General features: G+C 50.0%; 1 protein-coding gene across 2 annotated transcripts in view; it reads right to left on the bottom strand.

The window, feature by feature from the left end:
- GTF2IRD1 (GTF2I repeat domain containing 1) overlaps positions 1-14,180 on the bottom strand; it is a 67,771-nt gene that overhangs the window by 29,810 nt on the left and 23,781 nt on the right. For both annotated transcript variants that reach the window (XM_084218973.1, XM_084218974.1), the window contains exons 4-10: positions 11,823-11,969; positions 8,007-8,190; positions 6,182-6,498; positions 5,047-5,136; positions 4,119-4,202; positions 2,548-2,731; positions 1,339-1,364 (exon numbers count right to left, since the gene is read on the bottom strand). In XM_084218973.1, the coding sequence (XP_084075099.1) occupies positions 1,339-1,364; positions 2,548-2,731; positions 4,119-4,202; positions 5,047-5,136; positions 6,182-6,498; positions 8,007-8,190; positions 11,823-11,969 (1,032 nt within the window). The remainder of the gene's footprint in view (positions 1-1,338; positions 1,365-2,547; positions 2,732-4,118; positions 4,203-5,046; positions 5,137-6,181; positions 6,499-8,006; positions 8,191-11,822; positions 11,970-14,180) is intronic.

The raw sequence follows: 14,180 nt of genomic DNA, 5'->3' as shown, positions 1-14,180 counted from the left end.
ACAAACCACAGAGAGCCAGGTTTAATGGGTTTTGCTTCTAGTAGCCCTGCAGGGAACTGACAGAGTGGGGCCTGTCACCCACCTCAGTTCTGCTGGGATTGCTTCCTCATCTCCAAATATCCACTTGCACCTGCCTACCATGTAATCCACAGGCCCACAGCACAGGTCTGGAGCTGATGTGCAGATGTACATGATGCCTCCCCCAGATACCATGCAGGCATTATGCAAGGAAAATCCAAGCATCCCAAAACACAGCTCAGTGCTCCATCCCTTGGGAATGGGGTAGAGCTTAAAAAAATCCTTTTCTTGAGAAAAAAAAGCCATTACCAGCTTTAGACAAAGAAATCCCCCATGTAGGTGGGATTTCAGCCTGTTTTGGGTGGCCCCAACCTCACCAGGCTCAGGAAGCACTCTTAGGGCTGGGGCTGTCATGGGGCAAGAGTGATAATCTGCCTGGCAGAGATATCTGGGAAGAAGGTGTCTGGAGAGCTACCAGCATGTGCAGTTGGCAGCTCGGGGGGTGGGGGGGGGGGGGGAACAAAACACCACCCCAAAACATGTCTTCACTCGTGAGCCAAGCCCAGGCAATCCAGGACCCAGGTGTGAGAAATCTGGATGCAATTCCATATTCCAGGTGTGTATGAGGGCATTGCTGGAGAGTGGGTTGAGTCTGACAGCATGGGTACCTGTCTCCTTGTATCTGCCAAGAACCATTTATCATGGAATCACAGATTGGTTTGGGTTGAAAGAGACCTTAAAGACCATCTTGTTCCACCCCCTGCCATGGGCAGAGACACCTTCCACAACTCCAGATTGCTCCAAGCCCCATCCAACCTGGCCTTGAACACTCCCAGGGATGGGGCAGCTGCAGCATTTCTGGGAAACCTGTGCCAGGGCCTTGCCACTCTCACAGTAAAGAATTTGTCTGGCTTCTCCAGCTCAGAGAAAAAAGAAGTAAAAACACAGAGCAAAGAAAGTCAAAGAAAGAATAATTTACCAGTGAGGAACACAGCAGTAATTTTCTTCCTCTTGAAATTACAGATATTGCCTCTACTGTGGCTCAGCCTGATTCAGGAGCCAGCCCAGCCTCACACACCAGGAATTCTCACTCAAACCTTCAAAACTCAATTTTTAAGGGGAGTACAGAGCTTGCACTGATACCAGGCAAAGGCAATCTCAGCATGTCCTGCTGTAGGGCACAGACAAGGCTTCTCCTTACTGAGCATAACTGCATGTGTCCTGCACTTCCTCTGCTAACAGTGACATTATTTCAACTCTGCTTCTCTGGATAACCTTTCAATTTTGTGGGCAATAAAGCAAAGGATTTGGAGAACATACCTGTAAAAATTCTTTCGTCAAACATCCTAGGAGAAAAGGAAAAAAAAAAGAATTAGAAATAGATGCTGCTAATGACTGAGTTGGAGGTTTAATTAATGAATAGCATTAAACCAAGTCAAACTAGTAATTTTTTTCATTCTCTAAAAATACTGAATGAATTTTTCAGCTAAAAAAAGGCATTTTAGCCTGTTGTGCAGCCAAGCAACCTTATGGCATATGCACCTCTAAATCTGTTTGTAAGTCTTAATTTAACTTATTAAATAAAGCTGCAATTAAATCAGGCTGGTTTTACAAAAGGAACAGTGGGACCAAAGTAGCTGTTACTGGATCTTTGATTTCCAATGCAGACCATTGACTATGTCTCCTGAATATTGTATTTTGGTGCTACCCACAACTTGGCTCACAGGGGCAAACTATGCCCAGGCCACATCCCACAGCCTGATCCAGCCTGGTGCAGCCTGGACAAAGCAGGACAAAGTGGCTTCTCTACCCACTGACATCAGGAAAGACAATCCCTTTCAGGATGCCTCAATTCCATCAGTGTTGGTAATTTTAGCCCCTTTGGGAGCCTTGTCCAGGATTTTTCTGCGTTTCACACCTCTAGGAATGGAATGACACAAGTGCTGCAGAGGCAGGGACTGGATAAATCAATGGATTATAGAGCAGATTTTCCTGCACAGCACAGTGATTACTAGGAATACATCCACTCCTCCTTCCCAGTGGAAAGGCAGACACCTGGCCACAGTGCCTGGCCTGTAGGTGACAGATTCTCATCACCAGATACAGAGGATGTGCACAAGTGATCAGTGAAAAACAAGGTGGATGGGAATCCCTGTGACAATATGGATGCTCCTCCCTCCACCCAGGGGCATCGCTCCCATCCACCAAATGTCACTGAAGGTGCTGTAACCACCTTCAAATGTTTGGGGTGGCATTGGCAAAGTTTGGTGCCCATGGTCACTTAAAACAGGGTGGAAGAGCTTGGGGGTCATCATGGTACAGCTCTGCCGCATCCTTGCAGAAAGGGAGAGAGAGATGAAAAACAGGGGTTTGCAGGGAGAAAGAGCTGTCTTATGAAAGAAGGTGAAAAGAGGGTCCAATCTAAACCTTTTTGGTGTCAAAACAAACCCTTTGAGCATGGAGGGAGCACAGCTCAAATCCCTGACACCTTTGAGCCATACACTTGCTTTTGCTGTCCTTGCCACCCACCTTTTGATGACAAAATGGATGTTGTGCCTCTCCTCCAGGATCCGTTTGAGCTTGGGGACCCCATAGGTGCAAGGTCTTTTGAAAGGGATTTTGTCTGGGATGCCAATGATCTCCACTGCCTCAGGGTCACAGGCAATCTTCCTGTATGGCACAGGGACCATGTGGTCTAACCCCAAGGCTTCAGCTGCAAGATGAACACATGGCTTTCATTTACACAAGTGCTTTTTCCTTTACAGATGATAAAACAAAGGTGTGAGGGCTTGAACTGAAGCAGAGCAAATGCCTTCTGCCCTCTTCTCTGCTTGTCCCAGAAAGTGAGCCCCAGGAGCAGCTCTCCCATGGGAAATGGGACAAAAAGGAAAGCAGCAGTAAACACAGCTAAGTGTCTTCCAAAACTCCCAGACATGCCCAGTGATGCTCAAGCCAGGAATGAGCTGGCCCAAATATCATTCCCAAACTCCGTGTGACCCACCCCAGCAGGTTTGTGAGTTCTGTGATTCACAAGCTGCACAGCATGTGGAATCATTAAATTGTTAATGTTGGAAAAACCCTCTAGGATTGATTCCAGCTGTTAACCCAGCAGCACCATGTTCACTAAACCATGTCCTCAAGTGCAAGGTCCATATGCTTTTTTGAACATTTCAAGGGATGGTGACTCCATCACTACCCTGGGCAGCCTGTGCCACTGCATGACCATCCTTTCACTGAAAAAATTTTCCCCAGTGTCCAATCAAAACCCTGGAGCAGCCTGAAGCAATTTCCTCTAGTTCTATCACTTGTCACCTGGGAGAAGAAACTGAGTCCCACCTGGCTACAACCTCCTTCAGCTAATTGTAGGGAGTGGGAAGGTTCCCCCTGAGCCTCCTTTTCTCCAGGCTGAGCCCCCACAGCTCCCACAGCTCCTCCTCATCAGGCTCGTGCACCAGATTCTTCCTAAGCTCTGTTACCTTTTGGACACACTTCAGCACCACATCTATAAATCCCAAGTTAAAGGCTTCTCTCAAGCCCATATACAACTCACAGGTGACACAGCACACATCTACAGCCCATCTATAACTCACAAATTACACAGCCTGACAGGGATGGCACAGCTGAAGCACCCACCAGCCCCCAGGGATTTCCCAAGCTTCCACCTGCCCAAATGCCCAGGAGCTACACCAAAAGCACTGCCCATGGCAAAGGGAGCACCAACAGCATAGGCAAGCCATGCAGATGGAGAAAAAAGCAGCTGCAACAACAACCACCTTCTTTTTACCTGCCACATGTATGTAAAAGGGCCACATGCCACCACTGCTGGTGCCCAAGTGCTATGATCCAGCATGCCACATTCCCAGACAGGGCTGTTTTACAGCCCAGTTATAAATTCCTTGACTATGGTGTGGGGCTCCAAACAGAAATATTGACATAACCTTCAGGAGACTGGGAGCTGCTGAGCTAAATGTGTTAGGAAGAGCAGGGAGCTCTAGCATATGGCTTCTGCTGCTGTGTTAGGGAACAAAAATGATTGCTATATAATGATATGCAATCCACAAGCACTGCAGATGCATAATGGGATATTAACTCCTACTCACCATATCTGCTGTTAAAAAGAATTTGCACGCACTCCCTAAGGGTGTTGATGTCTTCAGTTTCTTTTATAAAACTGTCCCACTTATCTATCAAAACAAAATACAAGAAATAAGAAACTTCCATATGGTTCATACACAGCAGATGCACTTTTCTCCTGCAAAGTGCTGCGAAGCAGGAACAAGACTTTAAAAATTATTTCTCTGCTCCTGAGTGAATTTTGCCAGGCTGGCAGATAAGGTCTGGGTTTCTCCAACCCCTGACTTAAGCACTCTCCTTGGCATGTGCAGATCAGATTCCTAAGAAATGACCCCATAAAATTTCTCAGCCCTGGAATGAAAGACCCTCTTGGACAGAGCCAAGTCCACCTGGAATGAACCCCTGAAAGGTACAGCCCTTTCACAAGAGGATCTTTTCCATCTTCTCTTTCCCAACCTTCCCACCCATATTTTTTTCTCCTCTTCAAGGCAGGCATGGGTTTTTAGGCTGCATTTCCCTAGGGTGCAGTGGAGGTGGGGAAATGGCAGTCCCTTCCCCACGGCTGATCCCCCAAGGCACTGCTGCAGAATCCCACTGGGACTAGTGGGATTTCAGGAATTTGGAAATAATGCCAAGTTTTCAGCAGGTATGTGCTGTTTGCAGCTGGGGCAAACAGCCTCTCCCAAAGCCATGCTTTGGGTCCCTGTGCAGGAAGCAGAGATGGGAATTCTCAGCCAGCCAGCAGTGCCCAAGGACCACTAGCAGCATCTTGGAATGGCAGGGACGAACTGGAGCAGAGAGGAATGTCTTGGCTCCAGTGTGAGATGCATCCCCTCCAGCACTGCCAGGTCCTTGCAGAGCATGGAGAGGGCTGGGAGACTGCTGGGGAGAGATGTGGTGAGGGGAAACCTTGAAGGCAGTAAGGCTCCCTTAGTGCTAGAGCAGGACACAGACCTGTCTTGTCATGGACGATGGAGAAGAGGATGCGCTTGGATGAGTGCACATTCTGGATCAGGGGACCTCCGGAGACTGATGATTTCTGTCCTGGACAAGAGGGGAGACAAGGAGAAAGGGCTGATGAGAGCCTGATCCATGCTCCAGACATCACAACAAGACCCTGAGTGCTGCCCCCCCTGCCTCCCCTTCTGCCTCTCCTCCATGCACCCTGGCCTGTGACACCTGAGGCAAGGAGAAAGGGCTGATGAGAGCCTGATCCATGCTCCAGATACCACAACAAGACCCTGAGTGCTGCCCCCCTGCCTCCCCTTCTGTCTCTCTCCTGGCCTGTGACACCTGCTGTGGTGCTGGCCAGACTAACCCCTGCCATCCCCACTCCCTTTTGGGGGAAAGCCTTTCTGGCCTGGTGCTGCAGCCCGTGTCATTTTGGGGCAAAACCAGAGGTGTGCCTGCCACTTGGGGCAAAACCAGAAGTGTGCCCTGCCACTTGGGGCAAAACCAGGTGTGCCTGCCACTTGGGGCAAAACCAGAGGTGTGCCTTGCACTTGGGGCAAAACCAGAGGTGTGCCTGCCACCTGGGACAAAACCAGAGGTGTGCCCTGCACTTGGGGCAAAACCAGAGCTGTGCCCTGCACTTGGTGCAAAACCAGAGGTATGCCTGCCACTTGGGGCAAAACCAGAAGTGAAACCTGCCACCTGGGTCAAAACCAGAGGTGTGCCTGCCACTTGGGGCAAAACCAGAGGTGTGCCTGCCACTTGGGGCAAAACCAGAGGTGTACCCTGCACTTGGGGCAAAACCAGAGGTGTGCCTGCCACTTGGGGCAAAACCAGAGGTGTGCCCTGCACTTGGGGCAAAACCAGAGGTGTGCCCTGCACTTGGGGCAAAACCAGAGGCGTGCCCTGCACTTGGGGCAAAACCAGAGGCGTGCCCTGCACTTGGGGCAAAACCAGAGGTGTGCCTGCCACTTGCAGGCAGCCAGGGAAGGGCTGGGGCAGCGTGGCAGGGCAGGGCTCTGCTCACTCCCACACAGGCCAAGCTCCAGGCTGGTTGTCACCCCAGGAACACCGACACCCCCGGCCTGCCCCCTAGCAGGGCCAGGCCCTGAGGGGAGAGCAAACTCCAGGCTATTACCACAGCAGTCGCTGTACTCCTGTGAGGAAGGCACCTTCAGCTCCGCCGCCGGCCGGGCCAGCAGCGCCTCGCCCGCCGCCGCCGCCGTGGGCCCGGGCAGGCCCGAGGACGCCTCCTGCTTGAGGTCGATGGCGACAGGGCCGGGCAGCGAGACGCCGTAGAGGAAGTTGGTGATAGCAATGGCGGAGGGGGCGTCCTGCGAGGCGGGTTTGGCCACGGGGCCGTTGGCACCAGAGTCTCGGCTGCCCTTGGAGGCGAGGGAGGAACAAGTTAACTCGATGTTGGGGTTGGGCTCTCGGCTGGGCTCATCTGCTGGCCTGAGGGGAAGGAAGGGAGAAGAGGAGGGAAAAACAGGTTCCTTTGAGGCCATGGCAGCGCTAAGGTGCAACAAGCAAGGTTGTGGATGGGGAAGGAGAGCTGTGCCTGGGAGGGTGGGACATGCTGCACCACCAGCTGCCAGGCTTCTTGTTGAGGAGCATCATGAAGACCATTACAGGGTTAGAGCACCTCTCCTGTTTGGAAAGGCTGAGGGAGTTGAGATTGTCCAGTCTGGAGGAGAGAAGGCTCTGGGGAGAACATAGTCTGGCCTTCCATTACCCAAAGGTACTGGAGAGCTGGAAAGGGACTTTTGACAAAGGCAGGGAGTTACAGGACAATGGGGAATGGTGTCAAAGTGAAAGAGGGTTGGTTTGGATTGGATATTAGGAAGAAATTCTTCCCTGTGTGGATGGTGAGGCCCTGCCACAGGTTGCCCAGGGAAACTGGGGCTGCCCCATCCCTGGAAGTGTTCAAGGCCAGGCTGGATGGGGTTTGGAGCAGCCTGGGATTGTGGAAGGCATCCCTGCCCACAGCAGGGGTGTGGAACGAGACGGTCTTTAAGGTCCCTTCCAACCCAAACCATTCTATAGTTCTGTTCTGTGATTCACAAGTTACATCCATCAATCAAACTCCTGAGCATCTTCAGGCACCTAAATGGTTCTTGTCTTCTGTAAGTGGAGCTGGTTAGTCAAAGCTGGTTAGTTCAAAGCATTTTTTTTAGCTAGGACCAAGCTGCACAGGTCCATGCCTGGTGCATTAAGGGGTAAAACCTTTAATGATCACAATCACTTGGCTCCATTGCCTACGGCAGCCCCCAGCACCCGTGGCACATTCAAGGGGGAGCTCAGTCAGCCTGCAAATGAGTTTCAGACTGAAGAAACCAACGTGCTCCACATGAGACAGGGAGCCACAAGCTCACAGACAGCACAAATTCTGCGTGTCCTACTTTTAGCTGTCTCAGCCTGATTTTCCAGAAGCATCAAGCCCTTTAGAGGAGGTATTTGGTCATGCTCAGCATTTTTCTGAATGGATCTGAGGTGCTGCCAGCCAGGCAAATGCAGGGAAAATGCACCTAAAACTACTGAACCCCTTGCATAAATGTGGCCAAAAGGGGGAGTTTGCTCTGCTGCAGTCCCCCACTTCCCTCCTTGCCTGGCATTAAAAAACCCATTTCAGCCTGGGAAGACACTTGCAGCATTTACTCTGGAAATCCCTCTGGAGACAGAGAAGCACTTAGCTTACCGCAGTGGAAATTTTGGCAGAGACACATAAAAAGATGCAGTTAATGTGCATGTTTACACACACTTTTTATAGAAATGAGCCTGAAACAGACTCAAGCCCCCCAGCACGAACAAATCTCTGTGCAAGGCTGGATTTGGCATGGCTGGACCCAGGTCTGTGGGTCTCAAGGAGAAGCTGGGACATGGGTGGGACCCTCCTGCCTGTGCCACTATCCCAAGGGTTTGCTGCTCTCTTGCTCCTTGGAGGTCCCCAAAATTACAATTACCTTTTTAGCCTGAAGCGGATGCTGTGGCTGTGCTCTAGGATGGCCATCAGGGATTTCACATCATACTCCAGGGGTTTCTTAAAGCTGATTCCCTCAGGCAAGCCAGTCACTGCCAGCGAGCCTGGCTCTTTCAGGAACCTCTCGTAGGGCAAAGGGACCACGCTGCTCTTCCCCGTGGCTTCACCTGGGGAGGGGACAGAGTTACACACTGACAAACACCCTGTGCCCCTCACCATGGCTGAGCTGGGCTGGGGGACTAAATGCAAGAGAGCAAGAAATACCAACAGGATCACTCAGAGAAAAAACCCATTCCTACCTTCGCACTTAGCATGCAAGGCACTCCAATTCCTTTCTGAAAGCACTAATTAATAAAAAGCTCATAAAAGCCAATAAACAGATGTCTCATCATTCAGGTTTCACAGCAGAATCCTCAGTTGGGGTCACTTGGCACAAGCCCACCCCTGGGAACGCCCAGCCATATGCCAGTGAGGTACATGGCCATCAGCAAGGTGGGAGGGAGCCAAGGGCTGACAAAGAAGGCAGAGGAGCTCACAATGATTTTTATCTCATGCTTACTGAGATATTCTGGGAACCTCATTTCTAGTCAGTTTTCTTATTTTACCTCCTGGAAGAACGGAAAACAGTTTGATTGCTGTTGCTGTCAAGCAGCTTTGATTCACTTTGACAGACAAGGAAAAAAACCAAAACCAACAATCTCCCTCCATCCCACTATTCACAGACAGCTTGAACATTGATACATTTGACTGCACAGTCACCTCCAGCTGCCCAGAACTCTCACCTGCTCCCCTCAACACTGGCAACACAGTCCCACCATGTGCCTCTGGCTCCATTTTACCTCTGCCACCAAAATCTCCCTAAGGAGTCAGGTACAAATTGCTTTCCCTTCCTTTGTAGCAGCAGAAAAGCAGTGAGCATTGCCATTGTATAGGGATTTTCTAAAGCAGATAAAGAGCCTGTGTGCCCAGACCAGGGCTGCCCTGCTATACTTTACAGGCAAAACATCAGAAAAACAGCCTGCTCTGAAGGATTTCAAGGGATGGCCAAAACCCTCATGCCACTCTCTGGGGAAAAATTACTCTGGAAAACAACCCAAGCCACTGTGATCAATAAACATGGTGCTGAAAGCATGAAAGCACAAGGAACAGCCATGCAGGAATGCAACCTGTCTGGCAAAGCAGTGTCCAGATGCAGAACATCTGGTGGCATGATACAGTACCTGCACCTTCATCTCCAGGCCGAGGGGCAGAGAGAGAAGGGTATAGGACCATTAAGTTGTTGAGGGATTTTTTACTGTGGATTTTCTTTTCAATCTTTTCTTTTTTCCCTCTTCTTAAAAAAAACCCAAAACCAAAAGATCTTACAAAAATACTGCAAATCTTGTGACACTGCCAGCAAGTCCTTACTAAAAGTGATTTCTTCACCATGTCCTTTGAAGGAATGCATTATAACTAACAATGTGCAACTTGCACTTGCCAAAAAGGCTTCTTATAGGGAGGATTGATAATATTTTAATTAATCAAATAACCAAAGTTTTAAAATAAGCCTTAGAACCATGACATGATGTGTTTACTTCCTGCAAGCTGACAGTTTCCCTGCCCCAATGTGCTGGCTCTAGCAGCTCTGCACCTCCCTTCATCACCTCTCTTCATGACTGAGAGAAGCTCCCAATGTCCACAGTGGCTCCTTATCAACCCAATGCTCAAGAAATCCCCAAACATATTTTTATGGGGACTGTGTTATTGTCAAGGTGACCTTCACAAACCTTGCACTGCTGCACAAAGACTCATGGTTTGGCTAAAGAGACAATAATCATCATTAATGCCTGTTTAATAGAAGCCACTGGTAATCAGTCATCCTGTTGGTGCAGAGATTACCAGGCTCTGGAGGGAATCTTTTTGACTGAGCATTTTAAAAGATTTTTTTGTTTCCAATCCTTAATGATGAAAGGATAAAAAAAAAAAACAACAACAAAAAGCCTAAGAATTGTAATTGTTAAACTCTCACAGTCCTCTCAGTGTTACAAACAGAATCACCCTGGGGCATCTGCTGTCTCCTGTGTATTTTTCCCCACTCAAGGCCAGGAGAGGCCCTTCCCAGTGGGAATGAAGGGGAAGGGAGCAGCAGCTTTGTCAGGTTTCACCACAGAGAGACTTAAGGATGGAAACAGCTGACATTACTGAAGCAGCAGCAAAGGCAGAATTACACCCAGCCCCAAAGCCAAAACTGCTGTCCCAGGGATGCCCAACCTTCTTCTGCCATGGCAATGCTGGCCATGCTGGGTTGAGGACATGGCCAATGTGTCCCCATGCACCACCTTTAGTAAAAAGCCTTACTAATCATCCAGTGGATGGGCTGCCTTGTTCATAAAGCCCATGCAGATGCACCCTGATCAAGCTTTTCTAAGGCAATGATATAGTTATTGTATGTCAGATTTTAATAAGTCACATATTCCCAAGAGGACAGCAAAGCTTGGCACTGTACCTGCAGCAGGGCAATGAGACCTGCAGCTTGGAGCAGCAAAAAACACCCTGTCCATCCCTTGGTTCCTCTGCATCATCCCTTCATCCTTGGGCCCAGCCTTTGGAAGGCAGCAATAGGATCTGATTGCTCCCATTAATGGGAATATTGCCTCTAAGTCCTTTAAACGGCTTCAGAAAATTTCAGTGACTGTCTGTCCCAGGAGAGAAGGGATGCCAGCTCCCTTTTCCTGGCTGTGAAGCTTGTGGAAGATGCTAGCAGCAGCCAGCAGCAGCAGCTCCTGCATGTGAGCCCAGAGTGGTTGGTGGCAGGTCCCACTATCCCCTTCTGTTGTGTGGGAATGCCATCCCCAGATCAGAGCCACAAACAGGGGCACTTTGCACTCAGGGAGCCCTGCACAGCCCCAGCAGGGCTCTACCAAGCCCTGAATCTCAGATGGTGATGGGGAGCTGCAGCCAGAAAAGCCCAACAGCCAGTTCTGCAGCTGGTCCAGCCACAGGGCCTGAACTCCCCAAAAGCATCATGCAGAGCTAACACAGCCCTCTCAGCAGCATGGGGGAATAGCTGGGGCTCTGTTTTCCCAAGCCAGGTTTGCTTTTCCTACCCTGACTAGCACAGCTGGAGAGGTGCTGCCAGGAGATGAGCCAGCAGCATGGCCACTACTGCCAGCTGCTCCACAGGGGTTCCAGTGGATCCTTGTCAGCAAGAAGAAGGTGCTGCTGCTGCTGCTCAAGCCACTGCAGACTGGGCCTGGAAGGATCTCTGCAACCCACTGGGTTCCATACCAACAGCCATATGGTCATCTATATTTAATTGCAGAAGCTTTATTGCCGGGGATGATGCATGTGCTGGAGCGGCACCACCTCGTCTCTGGAAGTTGGGGCTGCAGGGCCACATGCTAGAAAATCATCTGTTTTCTTTTTAAATAGACTTGCCAGGGAAAAGAGAGAGTGAACCTGCAGAGCTACAAGACAGTGCTATGAAAGAGGTGCTGTTGATGAAGTGGTAGCGATAAAGGTGTGCTTGGAAATCACATCAGAGGCTTCCCCTGCTCAGGGGACACAAAGGATGCTTCATTCGGCACAGGGATTTTTTTGGCTCAGTTTGGGGCACGGGAAAACTAAGAAGCAGTGGCCAAATCCCATCTCAATGCAGGGCTAACTCTGTACAGGAGCACATTTCACCATTTCACCAGGCACCTGCTCCCATGCCGAGGAGCCAGGCTGGCCTGAAAGCCACAGCTGGTGGCAGTGCTGGGCAGCTCAGTGAGCCCCAGGGACATTCCATATCCCCCAAGGGAAGCATGAAGGTTCTTACTATAAAGCACATCAAACACTTCCTCTACCATCTTCCTGAGGAGGTACACATCTGATCCCTGGTCCGGGGAGACCCTGAGCACCCTTTGCCCGCACTCCTTTGCCTTCTTCTGCACCTCTGCGTCCTGCTCCTTCCTCTGCTGGATTCCTACGGGGGAGAGGAGAAAACAGGAGTCACTGCAGTGAGAAGAAAAGTGTCCCAGCTCTCCCACCCACCTCAGGCCCCAGCCTGGATGACCCCAGCAGCCCCAACATGCAGGGAAAGGTGCTGGCAGTAGGGAGCGGTGCCAGCACTCAGCCGGTGCCTGCCCCCTTTTCCCTGGCTTTTCCCACTCTGCCAGACTGAAACAGTTATGACTAATTGGGCAGTCCATTTCTAGTCTCTGGTTTCAATCTGCTTAGCTTTCAATCTCTCAGGAAAAGAAAATCCGCCTTTCTTGGAGGCTTTTTCACCCTTCAGCATCACGTAGCTCAGTAATACCAGCTCTTTCCTGCTAATTTCCCCCATTAAACCTCAAATAAAGCATATCTTCAGCATTGACTTCTTTGCATCTCTAAATGCACAGAAAATTAAACACTACAAATGCATTATGGCTGTTCTATCCACAGTAATTTGCAAGGGATTTTCGGTGACAAAGGACTAATTCCTTCATCATCCTCGACAGACTCCTACTGGTAGTCGGGCCTGGATGCTGCCTGGGTGCTCAAGGAGCTCACAGATCCTTCTGTGGAAAAAGTCCATGGCTGGGACATCACAGGGAGTGGTCAAGAGCAACATGGGACACACACAGAAGAGACACAGCAAAGTAAACAGCCACCATGCCACTCCTATAAAGCTCCACATGCCTCCCACAGCATGGCAAAACAGACCCTGGAAAACTTTTTTGGGGGTGTTTTACCAAGGTTGTGAAATGCATCTGCATCCTCCAAGTACTGCCTCTCCCTCCTCCACTGACATTAATTCTGATCACTGTCAATTCCCCCCTGCATTTTAAGAGGCAAGACCAGAGGCTCAGATAAAGGAGGGTGCTCAAGTGAGGTCTGTGTCCCAAAGAGATAAGAGGCTTCTGCCATCTCCCAGTGATGTCTGCTTTAGATTAATTCCCATCTTTCTAAGAGGGCAGCAAGAAATCAGAGGCACTTCCAGGGATACTTTCCACTGTGTGCCAGTTGTAAGGGCTCTATGGAGTGAAGTCTGAGCCTGTATAATTCAAGACAGAGTTATCACATTTCACCCTGTCTGCAGCATCATCCCCTTTACTCAAACCCCATGCTCAAGATTTCTGTTTTCAACCAGACATGACTATTTCTTTTTGACAAAAGTATAAATGAAACCAAAGAGGCTAATCAGGATCTGCCAGGTGCTTTGCCCTAGCACAGCAGTAGGGCATCAACCAGGATATATCATGGAATCAGAGAACAAGTTTGGGTCAAAAGAGACCTTAAAGACATCTGATTCCACTCCCTGCCATGGGCAGGGACAGTTTCCACTAAACCACATTGCTCCAAGCCCTGTTCAACTTGGCCTTGAACACTTCCAGGGATGGAGCAGCTGCAGCTTCTCTGGACAACCTCTCCCAGTAGCTCCTAACACTCAAAAGAAGAATTCCCTACTAACATCTAATCTAAATCTCTCCCCTTTTAGTTTGAAACCATTCTCCCTTGTTCTAACATTATCTTCCTGGGCAAGAAGTCATTCTCCCTCTCTTTTATAAGTCTCCTTTACTTACTGGAAGGGGCTCTTGGGATTCTCTGGACCCTTCTCCAGACTGAACAACCTCTCTCAGCCTGAGGAAACCAAGGGAGCTCCCTCTGTTTGGCCAGCCCACTGCCATCCACATCTTGAGGGTGATGGGAAGGGAAGGCAGAGCTGCCCATGAATGTAGGAAACATCTCCCAAATGCCTCCAGTCCTGCAGAATACACTGGAGGATAACTAGCCAGCATGTGAGAGTTGGCCAGCAGCTGCCCAGGGCAGCAGGACGAGGGGCTGGGCAGAGCCATGGCAGAGAGCTGCTCCTGTAGAGCCATGCAGTGAACAACCCAGTGACCTGGGCAGCTTCACAGCACTGGTGTCACCAGAGCAAACCCTTCCTGAACAATCTCTCCAATGGATTAAGCACCTCTGTGGTTTCTGTCAACACCATGTATTTCTCTCCACTGGCATACCACCGTAGAACAGATCTGGGTCTGGTCCTCAGCACCACCAAAACCAGATCCCACTCCAGCTTCTACACTGAGTGAGGAAAACAGTAGCTAGCATGCTGGGGATGATGCTGTCCAAGAAAAGAGGTCCTCATTCACAGAATGGCTCCTACCCTCCCTTCAGCTCTCAAACTGTGTTTTGGAAACTGGCAGAG

This window comes from Fringilla coelebs (genome assembly GCF_963513975.1).
Source record: "Fringilla coelebs genome assembly, chromosome: 20".
Taxonomy (NCBI): Eukaryota; Metazoa; Chordata; class Aves; order Passeriformes; family Fringillidae; genus Fringilla; species Fringilla coelebs.
The sequence above is the reverse complement of the archived record's forward strand: the minus strand, read 5'-3'. Positions and strand labels throughout refer to the sequence as shown.